Genomic DNA, 21,684 nt, shown 5'->3' with positions numbered 1-21,684 from the left:
GATAATAATCATCATCATCATCATCATTGTCCATCATTGCCAATAAAGTCATCATGATCATTTTCTTTGTTGTATTCACATTCATGATCATGATGATCTGTATCATTCACACACATACTCTATAGGTGGCTCGATAATCTTTCATTAATTCACACCATTTTTTTTTTGTTTTGTATTGAATCATCATTCCAATTCATGATCATTGCTCGATTGATTTTTCTTTTGTTTTCTATTTCGTGGTTTTTGAAATTGACAACAATAATGAAACTCGAATTTTTAAAATATATATTGGCGAATCATTAAATGAAAATGATCGAAACGCTTCCATCTTTGAGAATATGATGACCATCACAAAATGATGATTTTATCCAATCAAATTTATCATTTAATCGATTAACTGAAATATTTTTCTCCTACTTCAGTATGTGAATTGAGAAAAAAAAAACAAAAAATTTCTCATTATATATCTAAAAGATATTGATCTTGTTTTCGAATCCATTTTAGGATTATTCAAAAAAAAAAAATAATACAGGATTAATCGAAATCTTTTTTTTTCCTCTTTTCATCATCAGATCAGACAAAAATTGATGGAACATGATGATGAAAATGTTAGGAAAATAAACAACAACAACAACAACAACAACAAAAAGATAACCTGATCATTCCACATGAATTAGATTGTATAGGATTAATGTATCGGTAATAATAAATGATGATAAGCATTTTGTATACAAATGAGTACTTCCATCCAGTAAATATTGAAAATCTTCCTTATCATCATCGTTGAAAATAATTACAAAAAAAACAACAATAAAAAATTGATATATAATAAACAACAAATTATATGTACAAATGTGCTGTTTAAAATCAAAATATGGCATATAAATATTTCATTCAAGTTTGTTTACAAATTTTTTTTTATTGTTTTTGACATTTTTTATTCAAAAATAAATTATATTCATTCATATGGAAAGATAGATTCTACATGGATATCCAAAATGAAATAAATAAATGGATACAACTACGAAATTCACACACACACACATACATATACAAATGGACATTAGTGTGGTGGTGAATGGCCACGTTGACACATTGATTGATTTGGGATTCAACCTCCATATTTCTTTTTTTCTCATCATTTACCATACACATTCATTCATTTAATTTCATTAGTGTATGTTTGTTCTAATTTTCATTTCAGCAATCAGAATATATGATTCAACTCTTTTGGTAGAATTGAAAACAAAAATTTGAAATCATATTTTTAAAGAGAAATAAAAGGAGTGGAATGAAATACAACAATCAATAATAATAATAATAATGTTCATTGCAAAATGCCACAGGTTTATTACCTATTACCAAAGATAAAAAATTGGAATAATTTTTTTCTGATTAATTACAATCAATAAATTTATAGGATAAAATTAAGGAAAAAATAATTTCAAGTAAATATAAACATATTTAACTTCATGGAACTTATTGGAACTTCATTCTCATTTGAACATTTTTGGATGACCTAATTTTTGTTTTGTCCCCTTTCGATTTCTAGTTCAATGTCCCCTACGATTGAAAACATCATCATAATAATAAATCGAATCGATCAATCGGATCAGATCATTACTTTTATTTTTTTGTTGTTGAACAAAATTAAAAACAAAAGCTATTTGAAAGATAAATAAGTTTAAAGAATTAAGAGCAAAAAGGAAATCATCAAAAGAATGAACAAACTGAGGACGATATACAATTTGAGAGTTGAAAAAAAATTTCATAATGTTAATCATCATGTGTGAATATTATAAATGATGATGATGGTCGCCTGCGAAACATCTTTTCGTGGTTACAAGCACCCGGCTCATCATTATAATCGTCTTGTTGTCAAAGTTTTTTTTTCATTCATATTCACATAGGTGTTGAAAAATTATCATCCTTTCGGATCGCGAATTGGATGTTGAAAATGGTGAAAAATATGGAAATGTATGCGTGTTCGCTTCACTTGTAAAGTCTCCGTTTAATGTTTTTTTTTTCGTTGCTCATCTATTTTTCCGATTAGTGAGCAAGTATCATCACCTGTTTGATAGAATGAGTTTATGATTTTTATTTCGCTTTCATTATCTTCATCGGATGTTGTTGTACGTTTATTTTCGATTAATCCATCATTCCGTTCGAATTTGAACATCATATACAATTGTCCATCGTTTTGAATGATGATGGAAAGACAACGTCTCATTTTTGTTGATTATTACATTATTATACGATTTATTAACACCTCGCCTTTTTGTTGGTTGATTCGTGTTTTGTTTCGCATCATTTAGTAATTATAACAATGATGCAGCGGCCGTCAACGCGTTCATCATCATCATCATCATCCATAATCATAACAATAATGATCATTATTATAAACATTTTATTATAGTTTCACAAATTAATGAATCGATGTTTATCGCCTTTTTTTCTATGCCGACGAAAAAAAAGATCTAATTAACTAACATACATCTTAATAAATGAAACAAAAATATAAAGATGTTCATCAAAACATATTTTGAATTTGAACGATGAAACGAGTTATTTTGTCCATTAATATAATCATAATGATCATTGTGATTCGATTAGGATTAACAATGAATAGAATGTGAATGTTTTAAAATCAAAGCCAAAATAAAATTTAATGTTAATCATCATCATGATGTTTATTTTCATTGAAAATTGTGACTGTTTTTTTTTGCCCGATAGATAAATGATATTTATTAACATGAAGATGATCTTCATCAAATTATGATGATGTACATCAACATAATATTCATAAATTATCTGTTTTTCTTCATATATCTTCACATTTTCATCACCGAAAAATAATCAATCCATTTCTTTTGGATGTGTAAATATATCACAATTATTGTGAGTAGGATAGTTGCAAATTATTTTAAAAAAACATCCGATAAAATTTTTTAAACATAAAGTCATAGTCTGACAATGATAAAAAGGATTAATCATCAACTATACAGTTCATTCGGTTATAATAATAATAATCTTATTATAAATTTTAAAAGATTAACACCATACATGCCACCACTATGTTGTTCTTCAATCATGGTAACTGAATTTTAAGAAATTTGTGAGCTTATTTTTTTTTTGTTTGAAAGAGAAAGTTTTTTTTGTTGTTGTTGTTTTTGTTTTTACCTTAAAGATAATTTAATTGATGAGAAAGAAAGAGAGAGAGAGAGAAATTGGAGCAATTACTTATCTGAAAAAAAAGACAAGTGGACACAAGTATCTGCTTCAAGTTTGTGTAAATTTATAATGATTTTTTTTTAATATTTATTTGTTGTGATTTTTGTGTTACGAAACTTCCTTTTATCGGCAAATAAAAATATATCCATTAAATTTTCTATTAATAATAACAGATGATTGGTAAAGATACCCATATTTTTTTTACAAAGAAATTAGAACTTTTCGTCTGTTCGAAATGATGACGACGATCGATGTTTAAAACAATTATAACAGTTCGATTCTTATTGTTATTGTTAGATTTGTTTCTTTTTTTTTGCAAGTCATTTTATCATTTGCATTCAAATATTGTTGAATTTGTGAATATAATTATCCGCTTTTTTTTCGTCTAAAATTTCACAATTTAATTCAAACTGATTGAAAGAAAATTTTGTCATGACCGATGAAAAAATGTCTAAAGAAAATCAACCAGCTAATAGCCAATCTGAATGCGAATTAGCTGCCAGATATTTAACTGATATTTTTAATTTACCACGAAATTCTGATCAATCTTCTTTTTTATTTTCTCAAACAAATAGCTCCGATGTGGAATCAAAACTCGTTGACAATAATGGTGATATTGAAAGAAAATCCAATGACGAAATAGATCAAAACGAATTGAAAAACGAAGATTCATCACTTAATAACAAACGCTGCAAATCACATTCCGAACATTTTGCTGATGAGGATGATGATTATTATGATGGTGAAAATGATGAACAACCACCAAATGATGAAGAATCGAATGATTCAAATGGCCGTTATGATGATTCACGAAATTCATTGCTAGACCCTAATGAGGGCGAAAACCGTGAATATCGTTGTGATCAATGTACAAAAATATTTCATTGGCGTTCAAATTTGATTAGACATCAAGCATCCCATGATCATAATCGTCGTTATTCGTGTGAAGCTTGCCGTAAATCTTTTACTGATCAATCTAATTTACAAAGACACGTTCGTAGTCAACATTTAGGTGCTCGAGCTCATGCATGTCCTGAATGTGGTAAAACATTTGCTACCAGTTCCGGGTTAAAACAACACACTCATATACATTCATCAGTGAAACCATTTCGTTGTGAAGTGTGCTCGAAAGCTTACACTCAATTTTCGAATCTTTGTCGCCACAAACGAATGCATGCTAACTGCCGATTACAAATTCGTTGTGATCGCTGTTCGCAATCATTTTCAACTGTAACTGCATTGACAAAACACAAACGATTTTGTAACGATTCTGCTTCCAATTCCGCTTCAACTCCGAATTCCAAGACAGCAACCGGTGTTTTAATTTCTCCAACAACTTCGACGGCATCAAGAAATAGCTGTGAAGATTATTTTCGAAAAAAATCTACCCAAGCAAATCAGCAACAAAAATCTGGCATCTCAAACAGTTTGTTGACTACTTCTTCTCTCTTTCCGAACAGTACCGATTCACCACAACTTACCGATGATAACATTGATTCAAATTTGTTGCAATTATTTCAGAATTCGCCATTAAATCTACAGAATCAAACATTTGCTCTAGCCGCTGCTGCCGCTGCTGCCAATCCACTTTTTAGCCATCTACTTAATCCTTTATTGTTACAACAAACATTTCTCAATGATCAGGTTGAGAATAAACTTTCAGACAAACAGGTAAGTCAATTTTAATTTGAACAGATATTGTCATATTTTTTTTTAATTTTAGGAATTCAATGACAAAAACTCCATTGACGACGCTGATATAAACGTTAACAATAAATTGGATAATAAAAACGACGACGAAACAGAAAGATCTTCATCACGTTCTTCTTCAGTTTCATCACGTTCTGGAGATTCAAACAATTTTGAAGAAGAAATTGTCTCTTTGAATGGTGATCCAAAGCAACCAAGTAAATTGGAAAACAATCTAAAATTGAAATCCTTAGAAGAATCGATAAGCGATAATCAAGAATCGAACGAGCTAGAAAGTAACGGTAATAAGAGAACAAAAGAAATAAATTTAGACAAAGAAGAGAAAGAAATGTCGACAACATCGTCTGGACGTCCACCATCATCACAACATAATCATAGTCATCGTCATCATAATCGCCGTTCTTCACCAACTAGTCATCATCAAGACTTGTCTGCCACTGAATCATTTTCAAACATGTTTCCATTCGGTTCGACAAACACTAGTGCTGAATCTGGTGGTATTACATCTCCGAATTTTGATTTCCGAACAGCCGCTGCATTGGCACAGTCAATTCAATCGAAATTATTTCATCGAAATGCTACTGGTAAAGATTCTCCGACTTATAGTCTTAATGATGAACCAGCAAAAACAAAAAAGTCGACCAACTTTTCGATCAATTCTTTTCTTGATCAAACTACCAATGAAAATAACGGTAAAAAACACGGAAGAAATAATCCAGATGAAAAACCACTCGATTTGAGTTCACCATCTGGTCTTGGACCAACAATGAATCCGATAGCATTGAAACATCATCATAAAACAGGGTTGGATTCATTGTTACAAACGACTAGTGCATCATCCAATAACGCAATGTTACAACAAGCAATGGCCGCTGCAATGGCTGCACAACATTTCGGTTCTTCATCATTACCATCATCGTCATCATCGGCAAATGATCATCTTATCCGACAACAACAGCAAGCGTTAACTGCATTTCTTTACGGTAATCCTGCTGCTGCGGCTGCTATGGATCCTTCAACAGCAGCTGCAGCTGCAATGTTTCAACAGCAACAGCAACAAGCAATGAATGCCCAACAATTTGATTGGAATCAAATTCTTCTAGAACATTATCGATTTTTGATGGCAAACACTGCAAATAAACAGGCCATAAATGGTGGTAACGGAAACAATCAAAATGATAATCCATTTTTGGCTTCAATAACAGCAACTACAAAATTATCGTCACCTTATGGAATAGCTGGATCACGTATTCCATCAAATCCAACATCAGTTGCTCAACAACAATCAAATTCATGGCTCGAATCTTTTCAAACGATGAAAAAGTTGATTCAAGATCAACAGCAGAGCAATAAAACGCCTTTAAAGCATCAACAGCAGCAATCTCCATCATCGAAAACGTCTTCATCATATCATTCACCCGGATCGTCTTCATTTCTTGGTTCAAACCTATCGGCGTTTCTAGGTGTCAATCATACATCAGCTCCGGTTGTGAATCATAATCATCCACATAGTCAGCATCGATACTCAAATGGATTTCCGGTTCAATCATCCGAACAGAGCGGTGCTGCTATAGCTAATAACACCTTTACATCGACTATTTCTACTGCTGCTGCCACTCCCATTTCATCATCTTCACCAAATTCTATTAATAAATCGCCAACGATGATGAAAAATGCGGCCTCATCTTCAACGAATACTACAACAACAACAACAACAACAAAAGCGTCATCAACATCAGCAGGGAAGTCTTCAAATATTCATCAACAGTCGTCTACAAAACATCGATACCTCAACTCTGGTCACCATCATCCGCATTTGCCTACTAAAATCGTTCCACCGAATCCATTGACATCTCATCGTTCCGGTAAAGAACGTTATGCTTGTCGTTACTGTGGCAAAATGTTTCCACGTTCAGCTAATCTTACCCGACATCTTCGAACACATACTGGTGAACAACCGTACAAATGTAAATATTGTGAACGATCTTTTTCAATTTCATCGAATCTACAACGACATGTTCGTAATATTCACAACAAAGAGAAACCATTCAAATGCCACCTGTGTGATCGTTGTTTCGGACAGCAAACTAATCTGGATCGACATTTGAAAAAACATGAAAGCGACCAACAAACATTGGCATTATCATCACAAACATCACAGTCATCTCATCCACCCACTATGGTTGATCCAGATCGAATTAAAGAATTTTTACGATTGCAACAACAACAGCAACCGAATCTACCATTAGATGAAAGTTATTTTGGAGAGATTCGTTCATTTATGGGCAAAGTGATGAACAATAATAATAACAATAACAATCATCTTCGAAATTCACATTCTGCTGCAGCTGTTGTTGCCGCTATAAATCGTGGTGGTCAAAATCTGGACGATGTTCTGGCCAAAGCAGCAGGTAATCCCACATTGGAAACATTGCAAAAATTATATCCGCTTCTACCTAACTTGGCAAATGCATGGAAAATGAATCCTAAACTGAATGGCAATCCATCGGCATTAGATATGTTGGTGGATCTTAGTGACAAAAAAATTTCAGCGGATAAAAAATCAAATGGATCATTGGATGGTAATAATAGCGAAGCAACTATGATCGAAGATGATGAAGATGAAGATGTTGATGATGATGTCGATGATGAGGAAGAAGAATGTTCGATAAACAGTGGAGCGGAATCATGTTCCGTTGATGACGATGTTAGTGGTGTAGATATTGAATCTGAATTGGATGTTGAAACAGCATCACCTCAGACGACAATCTCGTCTACGATTGCAACTAACAATAAAGGTGGTGATCAAGAATCATTAGTCGATGATGATGAAAAAGAAATAAATGTTTCTAAAAATTCAAGAAAACGTAAACAACAATATGACGATGAAAGATATATAGAGAATGAAGAAGAATTAATTGTTGAAGAAGAAGGATTTGAGGATGAAGAAGGCAATGAAAATGAAGATCTTGAAGACAAAGACCAATATTATGAATGTGATGATAAGAAAGAAAAAGTCAGTAAAAAATTGCCATCACATCGTAAACGTTCACGTAACATGGATGATAGTAATGATGAGCTGGAATCTGATAGTAAAATTAAAAATGAAAAAGAGAAAAAAGAAGATCCGATTGAGGTTTGATTCACCAAAAAAAAAAAAACCACCAAACAATCCATCTTTCGATATTTATAAAATTCGCCATTGAAATTATTTGTAATTTTTTTTGTTTTTATTCAAATTTTTAAAAATTATTCAAAAATCTTTTTTTTGGGAAGTTTCACACATTTTCATATTGGTCTTTATCATTCGGCTTTTGGTTTGCCTCTGATTATCCTCTAGTCAGCACATATGTCCAGATTTTATTTTTTTTTTTTTGGCCATCACACATTTTCATTCAATTAAATGCGCGCGTTCATCATCGTATCGGTAATACTTTGATCGAAATTTTAAATCAATCAATTGATGGAAAACATTTTTGATATTAGGCATTTTAATCTCAAGTTTTACATTTTTTTTGTTTATCTGTCAATTCATGCATCTCACTTTTTTTTCTCACTATTCTGTGTGTTTTTGTTTGTTTGTTTGTATAGAGAAAAGTTGCTGCTTTTCCCCTCTAAATTGTCCGAAATATTATTTCGATTCCATCATCAAGAATCTTGTCACCAATGTAGCTCTATATTCGATACATTTTTTCTCATATTACAGAAATTTTTGTAATTTGAAAAATATTCTGCTTAGATTTCACAATTTTAATATATTATTTCACAATATATATAAATTTTTGTATTTCGATTAATTTGTTTTTATATTCATTCCAAATTCCAAATGATGACTATTAAAAAAAAAAAATCTTTATAATCTTTTTTATCCATTATAATCTTTCTTTCCCTTATAATTTCTTTCATTTTTTTTGTTGTTATAATTATAATCGATCACTTATTTGAATGAATATCATTGCCATTGTAAATCTACAATGAATTCACAATATTATAAACATACAAACACACACACACACACATTTATTGTCTCTGGATTCATCATGATTTATTTACAAAAAAAAAAAAAAAAAAAAAAAATATTCACATTACATCTACATTTCCTCAATCAAATATAAAAATAAATTGTTCTGTTTTTTCAATGTAAATCCTCGAAAGATGGTGCCACTGTCTAAAAGTTATAAATTAAATTCAAATTCAAATATTATGGTCCGTTTAAAATTTTCACGTTTAATGATTAACTGAAAGATGTTTGGGATAATCATATTAGACATGTTCGAATCAGTATTTAATGATTTTTTATTATTATGGAACGAATTTATTTGAACAAATGACAATTCAAAGATTCCAATTTGAATAAAAAGCAATATATAGAGATAAAACGATTGGATGATGAACATAAAATACTATAATACACAATAGAAAAACGTTGAATTCATACAGTTGCATATTAACAAAAGAAATTGAAGAATAAGTTAACCAATTGAAAAACCAATGAGAATAATGATTTAGTAGAAAAAAAATCTAAAGTCGATGAAATACGTTTGAACACCATATGATGATGAATTTTCAAAATCAGAAGCTATATTTGTTTAGGCTTTGCTTTTTTTTGATGGGAACCAATCAGACGTTAATTATTGATTGTTGGCTATGGACAAGGCACCCGAACAACAATAAAAATTGTCTCCCGAATTGTTCAGACTATTGTTGTGGTAACATTTGATAAGGTAGAGTCGGATGTCGATGTGTACCACCAGGATGATGGACATGATGACTAGCAGCAGCTTGAGCTGCCGGTAAGTTGGATGGCGGACCACCACGAAGTTTTGGAGGCATTATATGTACCTATATAAAAAATAGGAAATGAATGAAAAATTTTCATTGCAATTGAAAATAAACAATTTACGAACCGGATGTCTGCCGAATTTAGAATCTAACATAGATTCTTGTTCGCTAGGATGAATACCACTGCCTCGTAGGCCAGCACGTTCAAATTCCAATTGTATAGGTATTCGTTGTCGATATAATGTAGGCGATTCATCATGATATGGTGCCATCGTACCCATAGCTTTACGACGTTGATTGGCACGATGGAAACAACAGCCAATTGTAACAGCAAATAACAATGCAATCAATATGGCAATAGGTGGAATCAACATTGCTAACAAACGGTCACCAAAATAATGCATATTAGGATATTCATCCACATCCGGCGCTTCACTGACATCATGATTAATAGATATGCTGATTGTTGGATCCTCAGTTTCAGCTGCAGCAACTGAATTATCCAAGTCGGCACTTTCATCTTCTTCATCATCATCTTCAGCCGATGTATCTCTGATGGGTTTAGCACCCAACACCCTGTTTTCTAAGCCAGGATTATTGGAACAAACAGATTTTGGTATCCATTCGACGCTTAAGAATTTTAGATTAGCTTCCAATGGATCGAAAAGCTGGTTGTAGATATCAAGAACGTCCATACTGGTAATATTTTTATTGAAATTGACATTAGACAAAAATTCCTGTGAATTTCGGGGGAATAATTTCCGATAAATGTCTTCTTGGATGACACTTTTAGGACAAGTTTTGGTCTCAAATATTGAACCACCACCGAGGACGTTCTGGGAATGTGAATAACTGGTCACTAATGTACGATTGGTCCAAACAAATTCATAGAAATAATCACTTTGAAGATTATTGATAGATCTAACCGGCCTAATTAAACTTGTCTCATGATGATGATTCCATATTCTATTTTGATGATGATTATGTAAATGACGCTTGACCTGTTGTTTGCTTTCTGATAAGTGATTTTCAGCATTCTTTTCAATGTCATCCTCGAGTAACAATGAATTCGAAGTAACTTCATAATTTTCCAATAGATTATTACTGTTATAAGGTAAATGTTCAATAGGTTCGGCAATTTTGGTAAAACGATATCGACTGATGTCCAACATACGAAAAGCTTCCAGATTAGAATTGCCCATCAAACGTGTTGATATTGCATGTGCAACTTCATAAAAATCTTTTGATGTCAAACGTTGCTGCGACCGAGATGTAAGTTCAATATTACGATATAGGAAATTCATTGTTACCTCGAACAAATAATCTTCTCTTGTGTTGTCATCATGTTCAACATCTAATATAAAAATATCATGCTCACTTCTACCGTGAACCGTATCTTCAGCAATTAATTTTAATTCATATGTTCGGATATGTTCCTGTTTGTATGGTAAGCCATAGATAGTTTGCTCGTGCGTATCAAAGTATATGAAATCAGGAAGATCAATTTCAGGTTCTAACGGTGCCAATGACAATGCCAACTGTCTTGTATCTACTTGACGAGTCATCGAATAAACAGTATCTTTCGGTATCTGAAATTTGAATGCACTGCCTAGTCTATATGGACCGATTCGATTCAATCGATTGCTAAACACAATTTTATCTTTGTGTCTAGATGCTGATGTCGAATCTACAGCAGCCGCATAACTACCGCAAGCCGATCGTCCGATAAATAAACGTTTTACACGTTCAATAGTGAAATCTGGTGAAACGGCCGAACGAAGTTCATTTGAAGGCGACATAAAGCCGAATTCATCTTCAGGAAATGTTATATCATAAAGGCGACTAAATAACAAATTAATTTCATTCACAGGACATGGATGTCTTCGTAATGAATCATTTGTCCATGTAATTGACCTTAATAGTATAAAGATAAAAGTAAATTAAATGAAATCAAAAAGCTTATTATTTATCAACAAAAAGCACTTACCATTGAAGTGATTCTAAATTTTGTTGTATGTTCAAAACATTTATATGTCTCAATAGAGCTTGTCGTTGAGCAGCTTCGTTAAGACCACCGGAAGGCATCTCTTCAAATACTTGTATGGCCATTCTTTGCAATATGGACGACACAGCCTGAATTCGTTCTGGATATCTATCATTATCCCAGGTCATATTTGCCAAAATAAATTTATGCGTGTAAGAAAGTGATTGTCGCGATTGTCGTACATAAATTTCGATGATTTCAGTTGCTTCACCACCTTGAAGATCTACTGCAACTAAATTAAATCGATATCGGCCAATATTATCATCGGTCGGCAATGCATACAAATATTGATTTTCATTATCAAATTGAATCCAATAATCAGCTGGCAATATTTCCGAGTCCATAAAGAAACCGATTCTCAATTGGCGTGTATTACCATCTTCTTTGTCATAGAAAGTATCTTCTGGTATACTAAATTGCCAAAACTTTCCTGCAGTGATACTTAATTTACTGATACGCTTATTGACAAAAGGTCGATGATTCAATATCGTTGTTGAATGTTCTGTTGTACTGGTCGACGTTATACTCGTAGTTGTATTTAAAAGATTTACATCTCCGAAATTAATTGAGGTTTTTCCTAAATCATTTGTATCAAGTGGCGCTATGGATGGTTTGCTCTTTTCATAATCACTGCTGCTACCCAACACTTGAGTCGTATCGATTGTTGCAGAAGATTGCAGTATCGACATCGTGCTTGTTGAGAATACCGGTGTGAATAGTGGCGATTGTTGGTCCAGGTTATTATTGTCAAGCGCCAAACTTACACTTCGGCTAATCAATTCTGGGACTAATACTGGCGTTTGATACAAATGCGGATATGATGGGATATTAAGATGAAGTTGATGACCGGATCGAGTTGTTTCTTGTGTTTGAATGGTTGGTGTAGGTTGAATGCGATTGAATTGTTGACTAAAGCCACCATGAATATTATCACTGGCTAAACCGGTAAATGTTGGTGATACCATTGATGGTATAATAGTTCGTGATAATGCAGTCATTTGATCAAAATGACTTAAAGAATAATCGATTTTCGATGTTGTTGATGATGACCATATTTCTTTATTCAATGCTGGAGTTTCATAAATATTTTCATCATCAGAATAAGCATTTCGCCGATGATGATGATCTCTTTTATTGTGATGATGATAGCGATGGTGATGGTGTTCATAATCGTGGTGTTGTCTACCTGGATGATAAGTCGATTCTGATGATGTCATTAGTGATATGGAAGGATCGACTCGATTGGCATCAATATTGAATTGTATATCATCATTACCGTCACCATGGATTGGACCTTGGGTTATTTTTACCAACTCAGAGTCGACATTAGATATTTTCAATTGTTTCAAAAGCAATTGACTATTGGTATCGAGTTGAAGTTTACCATTAGGTTCAGTTTCACATTCTTTGACATCGTAAAAAAGATGATACTCTTTATTCAAGGTAGAACCATGGCCACTGATATCGTCAAAAACAGCTTGTACATTAAATTGATTGAGCCATTGTTTCAATGTTTGTTCATTTTGAAATGTTTGATCACTATGTTTAAAATATGACTGATATAAACCGATCACGATCATATCAAAAATTTGTTTAATATTTGAGAAATTTTGTTTTAAATCGATCCGACATTGATGAAAATAAGCTGATGATTGTCTCATTGATTGATCTTGCCATCGATAAAGGCCATTCAATAGATAAGCCGGACGGTCCAATGTTTCGATCACAAAAATATCTTCATATTTACGACCATTTTGCATGGCTTCAACTTGAATGAAATAAATGCGTTTCTCTTGTGGGGCGCCAAATAAAAGGCCAGTACTATGATCAAAATAAAGCCAATCCGGCAGACGATTGTTGGAATCAACGTAAGAACCAGCTTGTGATAAAGTAAAATTTTTCACATCATCTGGAATTTCGATTTGATAGTAGAATAATTTTCCTAGTTATGAAAATGAAAAAAATAATAATGAAAAAAATTCAAAATTCACAAGAATTATCTCACCTATAAATGCTTGTTGGTCGGGTATACGGAACACACCAAACAATGATGTTGTTTCGCTATTTAGTAAAGAATTGGATGCCAATGAAGATATGAATAATGATATGAATATCAACCATCCAAATGATTGATGACAATAGTATTTCCTATTGTGATTGGTCAATAATAATGTCGTTCTAAAAGACGACAAAGACATTTTTGATACCATCGTTGCTATTGTGAATGATGATTTATAGAGATGGCTTGATAGCCTTAAAATTGAATATATGTGAAATTACTATTCTACAATATTGAAAGTTGTCAAATCGGTCAGTTATTATCATTTGTCTCCATTCGTTAGGCGAATTATTGTTTGAAAATACACAATCTTATTTTCTTCACGAATAAATAATAAACTGTAAGTTATTTAAATTAACAGTCAATGACTGGATTTGATGATGAATATTGCACAGAAAACTGAATAAAACACCAGGTTTGCTGTTGGCACGAAGCAAAAATTGAAGCTGATTGATGATATAAGAATGGTCTGGTCTTTAAGTGATCGTTGCCAACCATTGAGCCATGATTGTTATGATATATATTCAGAAAAAAAAGATTCTCATCTCAACACGATGAGTTATTCATCAAGGGAAAACGTCATCATTATTCATTAGTAAAGAAAAAACGAATATTTTCGGGATGGGAGATCTATAAATTTGTAAAAATAAAAGACAAGAATAGCATTAATTTTTTTTGTTAAAATAAACAAAATTTAAATTGCACACACACACACAAACATTGTATACACGACCGAAACAATCACTAAGAATATTTTAAACGATTAATTAAATGGCAAGAAACTTGAAAAGAATATATTCTGTTTTTACATTCAATGTTCAATTCACATCACATATTTGATTTGCTGACAAATACAAACTTTGAATTCAACAAATGAACCAGAAAAAAAACAAAACAATATGGCCAGTATGATGAATGATTCAATTATTATTTTTTTTTGGCTATCAGATTTGTTGTTAAAAAGGCTGAAATTGATAGCTCAAAAAAAACCGCCGATTAAGAGAAAAAAGATCAATCAATCGATTTCAATCGATGAATAAGAATAATAGACAAAAACATTAACAAAAAAAAAAAGAAATATCCAAATTTTTTTTTATTGAGAGCAATCGAAATGCGTTTGTATACAATGCAAGAACCATAACCAACTACAAATTTTTATGCAATGATTTATTAAGCATAAGATTATGACAACTGGTGTTGTTGATGATGATTATCATCATGGTAATGACGCCGATATGTGGATGTCAAACAAATATCACCATCGTTGTCATTACTCTGAAACCATATTGCAGAAAAAAAATTGAGCAAAATTAACTGTTGAGATATAACACATGGGCAAATTATTTACTCTGTTTTTTTGTCCATTTCGTTTAGTTTTGAAATGAAGAAAAAGGCATATTGCATAAAGTTTATGACAAACATAGACCACAAAAGAAAAACTTAAACAACCGAGATAGTTTTATTGAAGATATAGATCTAATAATATATTTTCTGGTTTCCAGTGGATGGGTAAAATTTAACACCCATTCCAGATGACGTTTGATCGTTCAAATCATGGAATGATAGAAAAAAAATATTCTAGAAACTTTTATCTGAAGAACATATATAAAGTATTTTGACTATTTTCTCAAGAAACTAGTTCAGTTTTGCTCTCTCTCTCTCATTTTCATTTTGTCTGTTAAAAATGAAATTGATTCTATCTTAGAATCACTTATACTTCACTCTACTATGTTGTTTCTTTTCTTTTTTTTTACTTGGTCGATTCTGTCGAGTACATGTGTTGTTTTTTTTGTTGTCACAATTCAAAATTGAGTGTATTGATTTGAAATAATAATAATAATGATGATCATGATGATGAAACATTAGCTTTAAATGAACAAACATTTCTTCGTACAAGATCATCATGATGAAAGAACTAACAATTTGAATCAAGCTAAACTTTTCATTTTCAAACATAATAAAAAAAATCTATTCTCATTGATAATGATATTCTTCTTCTACATACACACACACACACACACACTTTGTGTCACGCATCAAATTGGAGTTATTTCCAAGGTTTTTTTCAGTATAATTTGTGCTCTATTAATTGGGTCATCATCATTATCATTGTTATTGGTATTTTGTCGTTTCTGGTTTTTGTTGTTAGTAAACATTATATAAAATACAAACATGAAAATGATTGAATCTAAAATCAACAATGATGATCATTTTTTGATGGATTTTTTTTGTTTGCCTCCTTACTATTAATGGACATAAAATATGGATTTACATTTTTAATAACGCTTCCATGTTAAATAATACACTAAAGATCTGTAACATTTCAATCAGGCAGAGAAAAAAATGTTTTGACAATTTTTGTTTCTGCTCTTGTCGATTTGAAAATGTGGATTTCAATAATGCGAATCAAATTGATGAGAAAAACCACAAACAAACAATCCATTTTTGGTAAATTAAAAAAAAGCAAACTAAAAAGAAAAAAAAACGGTTTTTCCTCATCATCAAAGTGAATGACGGATACAACCGAATTTGATACAATAAATTTAATGTTTTTATATGATATGATAATCATCATCATCATTATTATTTATAATCACCGCCATGACATAAACTACGGAAAAAATACATCCACATTTATTGGATTCATCATCATCAATTATGATTGTATGATGATCATCAAAACTAAAATCATCATCTATAGAAAAACAATGAGCTGGATTGCATTATTATTCAATATGATTTGATATTAATTGATTATAATTATTGACATCGATTAAAAAGCGTGTTAAAGAATAATAAGTTAATTACTAATTTGAAATGATGAAAGCAATATAAAAAAATCGATCATATGTTGAATCACTTACCAGAACAGAATACGATTGATGAAAAAGATGTAAAATTTTTAAAGCCAGATAAGTTTTATTATAAAGAATATTCTCTCTGTGCAAAAAAGGCAATCGTTGTTGTTATTTTTCTATTTTGTTTAGAATTTTAAAAAATTGATTTCTATTTTATTATGATCATGAATTAGTATGTCTTGGCAAATGAGATTTGGCAGTCAAAGAGATGATGAAAAATGTTAGCTCTTGGAATTTTTGGCCGGTTTTACAATTCACCGAACACATACATTAGTATAAATTCATATTCATATGAATTATTAAAGTCAATATCGATAATGAAATTTATGTTGACCATCATAATAATGCTAGATTCTATGGTCTTGAATGATTATGATCGAATGTTTTGAAAACATGCTCGGCTCTTTTGTGTTTTTTTTTCTACGATAAGAATTTCATTTTTGCGGCAATATAAGATTATCAATGATGAAGCAATTGGGTTCGTTTTTTCTGCTGTCAAATATAATTTTCAATTTAATAATATAAATTGACCATTGAGGATCGTGTCATAATCGTATCATCAATGTTTGTAGATATGTAGGAAATTTCACATCGTTTTTTTTGCAATTGGAAAAAAAACTCTAAACACAGAATCACAAAAACAAGGCTCAAACCTTGTAAAGCACAAATAAAGATGTGGCCGCGGCCACAATCATCATCATCATCATTGTCGACTCATGATCCAAGATGAGTTCCAGACGAGACTTTTCTTTGTAGTCCAAATGAAAAGAAAAAATAACATGAAAACACATACACACACACACAAACATGAAGAAACCATGCGTCTGAATGACATGAACTCAATGAGCAGAATTCGAATTTCGAATCGACACAGAATAAATGTGTAGTGGTAGAAGCAACAAACTATATAAAACTAATATAGCAAGTCATACGAAGGAATTAAACGGGAACTCTGATTTCTCCATGTGGCTCCAAATCGTTTCTTGATGCTCCATAATCAACAAACAAAAAAAAAATTCAAACTACATTTACCGATCGATGTAATGAAATGAAAACATATATAAGTATTAAAAATGAAGAAAGATGCACCTCAATATATGTGAGTATATTTTTCGTGAATTCCCAAACATATATATAAACATTGTCTGTGTGTGTTTGTATATGTGTTTTTCGGAATGCTTCTACCTTTATAAAGGTTTGAAGTAGAAAATCTCAATATACCATTATTACTACACACAAAGATATACCTAACTATTTTTGATTACATTATATCGTTTGTATATATTCCTCGAACACTGTTGTTTTTTTTTCTCTCTCTCTCTCGCTCTCTTTCTATGTCAATCTGTGTATTTGAGAATATGGCCATCATGATCACAATGATAATGATTGAAGATGATATGTTGTAAACAGAATTACTAATGTAAACTTTTTCTATATCATCATCTCACATACGGTATATAACCGAGTTTACATAATCACACTATGACGCCCGCGTATGGCCACCAAACAAATAGTAATGGAAAAATGATGACCTCTCCCCTGCTCTTTATCGGTTCGACTGCATTGCCTTAAAAAAAATGGTTTTATCTATACGTGTTAGTATCATAAACCTTTTCCATCTATCCTGCATAGGAAACTAAATTTTATTATATTATCTATATTTCATCTGTGAATATTCGAAAAAATTTTTTTTCTTGCTATCGTTACTGTCCTGTACTGTTGTTTAAATTGCAAACAAATCCAGGATTCATGATTGCTACGATTCTTACTATATTGCGAATACATATTCATACCAACATGTGATTTAATCATTTGATCATCATAAACATATATAAATAATAATCATTATTATGAATAGATAGAATACTATACCTATAACAATGTTCAAGCTGATTCTTCTTTATATATTATTATATAAGAAATTAATGGCTTCGAATTGAAACAGAATAGATGAATGAATGAATTATGTACGATGTACGTGAAAGCCAGAACACCAAGAATGGATAATCGACCAGATGTTCAAATAAACAACACAGTTTGATTTTTTTTTTTTTTTTTTGGTTTTGTTTCGATCATTTATTATCAATACACATCGTAGTTGTTATTATTGATGATGATACACGATCAATGATCTTTCATTGATTTTGTACTAGTTTTTTTTGTTGTTGTTGATAATACGAATTATAGAGAATATAAAAGTCTATATATTGAGTGTACAATCATAAATTATGATTCATTGCGAAGCAAAAAAAAAGGATTATGAATCCACACGATTTGTGTTTTATATAACCAACACCAGCAAATGAATCCATTCACAACAGTCAAAAAAAAGGAAAAACAAAAAGAAAAATTGAAACTCAACAAATCATATCAATCGTTTATACGGTTGACATCGTAGTTGATGTTGTTATGATTTCTCAAATTTCGGATGTTTTGTTTTTTTTTTGAGTATCGAACGTTTGATGTGATGGTAGATGCTCGGGGTGTTTTTTTTCACTAGTTTGTGTTGTCAATGATGATGGTAAATATCTGCCATACCAACAAGTGAGAGTTGGTTAGATTGAATGCTGCTTGTTTAGGTCAACGAATCATCTCGTAAAAAAAACTCACTGTTAGTTTGATGATGATGATGATGATGTTTTTTTTTTTTGTTTTTCGACGTTAATATTCGACCGGCTCAACAACTTGTTTTTAGCATATATCCAAAAACTAAGCCTGAAAGTGGCCGATGACCATCATCATCATCAATATTTTTGATAATTATAATCTAAATTCACACTAGCGATATCTCGTGTCGTAAAATATTAATATTCGCTTTTTATTCTGTTTTCTAATCAGTAAATCAGCAAATCTTTATTGAATTTTTGATTTATGCAATTATCGATTGTTGATCAAAAATGAATGATCGTTATACTTTTTACTATCTGCAAAGATTTTTTTCCTATGATAAAATAAAATTCCTACTAAAATTATTGAATTTATTCATTGAAAATATTTTCGTGCTTTTTTTTAGAACAATCGTTGCATAATTCATGAATGAATATGTTTGAAATAATATCGTTCAGTATCAATGCATTTAATTGAATCATTTATATGCTGATGGAACGAGAATAAAAAGGTCCATTATCACTTTGGTTCGGATGAATCATCCACAACCATTATTATTACGACCAGGGCCGGCCGAGGCGCCTGTGCAGACTGTGCACCGCACAAGGCCTCGCGCTGCCTTCGCCCTTTCCGCTGTACAACACAGGGCCTCGCGGCTCCAACTTTTCAAGCTATTTTTGCACAAGGCCTCGCGATTTTCTCGGCCGGCCCTGATTACGACAATGATATGGCTGCAGCATTACCCTATCGTTATAGACCAGGGCTTCTTAAACTTTTTTCATTCGCGACCCCATTTCATGATTGCTCTACACAAATACACGTCAAAAATTTTGCTACGCGACCCCATTCGGGGTCGCGACCCATAGTTTAAGAAGCCCTGTTATAGACGAATTAATTTGAATGGAACTCTTCTGAGAATAGCATCGAATTTGGTAATGTGGGAATATTATATTACCTTATTTGAATAAATTGAATTAAAATTGCTGTTTTTTCTTTATTTTCAGGAGCCGCCATGGTGGTTTTTAAAAAATCCGGATGATCCGCCTTATGATGGTTTGTCATATCCATTTCTTCTGTTCCTGGCCGAATACTTGAATTTTAAATGGGAACTCATCGATCAAGATGGTGATTGGGGCTTAAAACGATTTTCTGACCATAATTTTACCGGTCTAGTCGGTTCCATCTTATCGGGTCGGACCCATTTTGCAATGGGAGGTGTTTCAAATTCGATTCCATTGTTTAACAATTTAACTGCTTCATCCGATTTTATTCAAATTTCTCGTATCACTTATTTAACGTTGAAATCTGGATCAAAAATTGATTCTGGTGTAATTTTTTCTCCATTCGATCCAATTGCTGGTTCATTAATGGCTTTTTCCTGTGTATTTACAATAATATTAGCAATCATACTACGTAAATTGATAAAAATTCAAGTCAATTTTCCTTGGTTTGTATTTCAAGCATTTCTTCATCAATCCTTCAAATATCCAACTATCAATTGGTTTGGCATTAATTTTTTAATTCAAATTTGCTGTTGGACCGGTTTATTCTTTTATCAGGCTTACAGTTTGATAATAATTTCTAGATTAACCGATATCGAAAGTTATAATGTCATATCAGATGTGCAACAATTTTCTGCTATGGCTGCTCAACAGAAGCTGATACCGGTAATGAGTGAAAAATCTCCCTATTTTGATATATTTGAAAAATATAAGAAGGCCGACAAAATTTATAAAATTTTATGTAAAAATATGAAAAAAGCTGATTCTCATGAAGATGCCATTTATCAAATGATCAAACATCAACACGATATTGAATTTGGAAATTTTTCACCAGTAAGAAACCCGTCATTCTATTCGGTCATTGGGACATTTAAATATCTGAACATGTTTGCCAATCGTTTGGGTTCACAATACTTTGTTTATAAAGATGATATAGATACAGCTTTTTTTACCGATTATTATGGTCTACTGTTTCGAGCAAATTCCACAATGATTCCATATTTTAATCAATGCATTAAGATCGCACGCGAATGTGGTTTTTTTGTCAAATGGTTTGTTTATGACAAACCAGTATGGACGAAAAAATTTCCTGAATTAGAATCAATGTTATCACGTTTGAATCAAAATAGGAAATTAGACAATGCATCGAGTAATCAATCAACCAAATTGACGTTAAATGTTACACATTACTTGTTCGATACCTATTTTATATGTTTATCATCATTTTTTCTTGTATTCATCAGTGAAATTATTTGGAGAATAATAAAAGTTTCAAAATAAATTTGCTTTATTGATCAACTATGAATTGAATCTTATGGTTTGTTTGTTTCATATGTAGATTAGTTTGATATTTTCATCATCATGTTCTTATCGATCAATATTTGATTCCAT

At 31.6% G+C, this 21,684-nt stretch overlaps 4 protein-coding genes across 11 annotated transcripts in view; 3 read left to right on the top strand and 1 right to left on the bottom strand.

Annotated features, from left to right (window-relative positions):
* LOC124494763 (uncharacterized) overlaps positions 1–9,144 on the top strand; it is a 64,734-nt gene extending 55,590 nt beyond the window's left edge. For all 3 annotated transcript variants that reach the window (XM_075728982.1, XM_075728984.1, XM_075728983.1), the window contains 2 exons: positions 3,807–4,902; positions 4,955–9,144. In XM_075728982.1, coding sequence (XP_075585097.1) covers positions 3,807–4,902; positions 4,955–8,083 — 4,225 coding nt within the window. In that variant the 3' untranslated portion in view covers positions 8,084–9,144. The remainder of the gene's footprint in view (positions 1–3,806; positions 4,903–4,954) is intronic.
* LOC124494542 (DNA-binding protein SMUBP-2-like) overlaps positions 1–21,684 on the top strand; it is a 102,972-nt gene that overhangs the window by 42,979 nt on the left and 38,309 nt on the right. The gene's annotated exons all lie outside the window — the stretch shown is intronic.
* Positions 9,190–19,415, bottom strand: LOC124494979 (uncharacterized). 6 transcript variants are annotated; one of them, XM_075728985.1, is made up of 6 exons: positions 18,557–18,680; positions 16,691–16,766; positions 13,773–14,456; positions 11,711–13,709; positions 9,849–11,637; positions 9,190–9,783 (listed from the first exon to the last, which is right to left on the bottom strand). In XM_075728985.1, the coding sequence occupies exons 3-6, from the start codon at positions 13,975–13,977 to the stop codon at positions 9,640–9,642; spliced, it is 4,137 nt and encodes a 1,378-aa protein (XP_075585100.1). In that variant the 5' UTR covers positions 13,978–14,456; positions 16,691–16,766; positions 18,557–18,680; the 3' UTR covers positions 9,190–9,639. The 6 variants fall into 6 exon arrangements, with proteins under 6 accessions (XP_075585100.1, XP_046914235.2, XP_046914234.2 ...); XM_047058279.2 differs by lacking the exon at positions 16,691–16,766 and having other exon boundaries at positions 18,557–19,415; XM_047058278.2 differs by lacking the exon at positions 18,557–18,680 and having other exon boundaries at positions 16,691–18,307.
* Positions 19,141–21,573, top strand: LOC124494764 (uncharacterized). The gene is made up of 4 exons (XM_075729101.1): positions 19,141–19,205; positions 19,698–20,049; positions 20,180–20,223; positions 20,296–21,573. Exons 2-4 carry the CDS (start codon positions 20,019–20,021, stop codon positions 21,571–21,573), a joined length of 1,353 nt encoding a protein of 450 aa, XP_075585216.1. The 5' UTR covers positions 19,141–19,205; positions 19,698–20,018.

This window comes from Dermatophagoides farinae, chromosome 3, assembly GCF_024713945.1.
Source record: "Dermatophagoides farinae isolate YC_2012a chromosome 3, ASM2471394v1, whole genome shotgun sequence".
Classification (NCBI taxonomy): Eukaryota; Metazoa; Arthropoda; class Arachnida; order Sarcoptiformes; family Pyroglyphidae; genus Dermatophagoides; species Dermatophagoides farinae.
This window is presented reverse-complemented; position numbering and strand designations above follow the sequence as displayed.

What these genes read in the sequence shown, in the direction of transcription:
- LOC124494979 (XM_047058279.2), bottom strand. Translation starts at nt 13,977, where the DNA reads ATGGTATCAAAAATGTCTTTGTCGTCTTTTAGAACGACATTATTATTG. An exon ending in CGACCAACAAGCATTTATAG is followed by an intron (nt 13,710 to 13,772) that starts GTGAGATAATTC and finishes TTTCATAACTAG; the next exon opens with GAAAATTATTCTACTATCAA. An exon ending in AATTTAGAATCACTTCAATG is followed by an intron (nt 11,638 to 11,710) that starts GTAAGTGCTTTT and finishes TATACTATTAAG; the next exon opens with GTCAATTACATGGACAAATG.
- LOC124494764 (XM_075729101.1), top strand. Translation starts at nt 20,019, where the DNA reads ATGGCTGCAGCATTACCCTATCGTTATAGAC. An exon ending in ATTACCCTATCGTTATAGAC is followed by an intron (nt 20,050 to 20,179) that starts CAGGGCTTCTTA and finishes CCTGTTATAGAC; the next exon opens with GAATTAATTTGAATGGAACT. An exon ending in TGAGAATAGCATCGAATTTG is followed by an intron (nt 20,224 to 20,295) that starts GTAATGTGGGAA and finishes CTTTATTTTCAG; the next exon opens with GAGCCGCCATGGTGGTTTTT.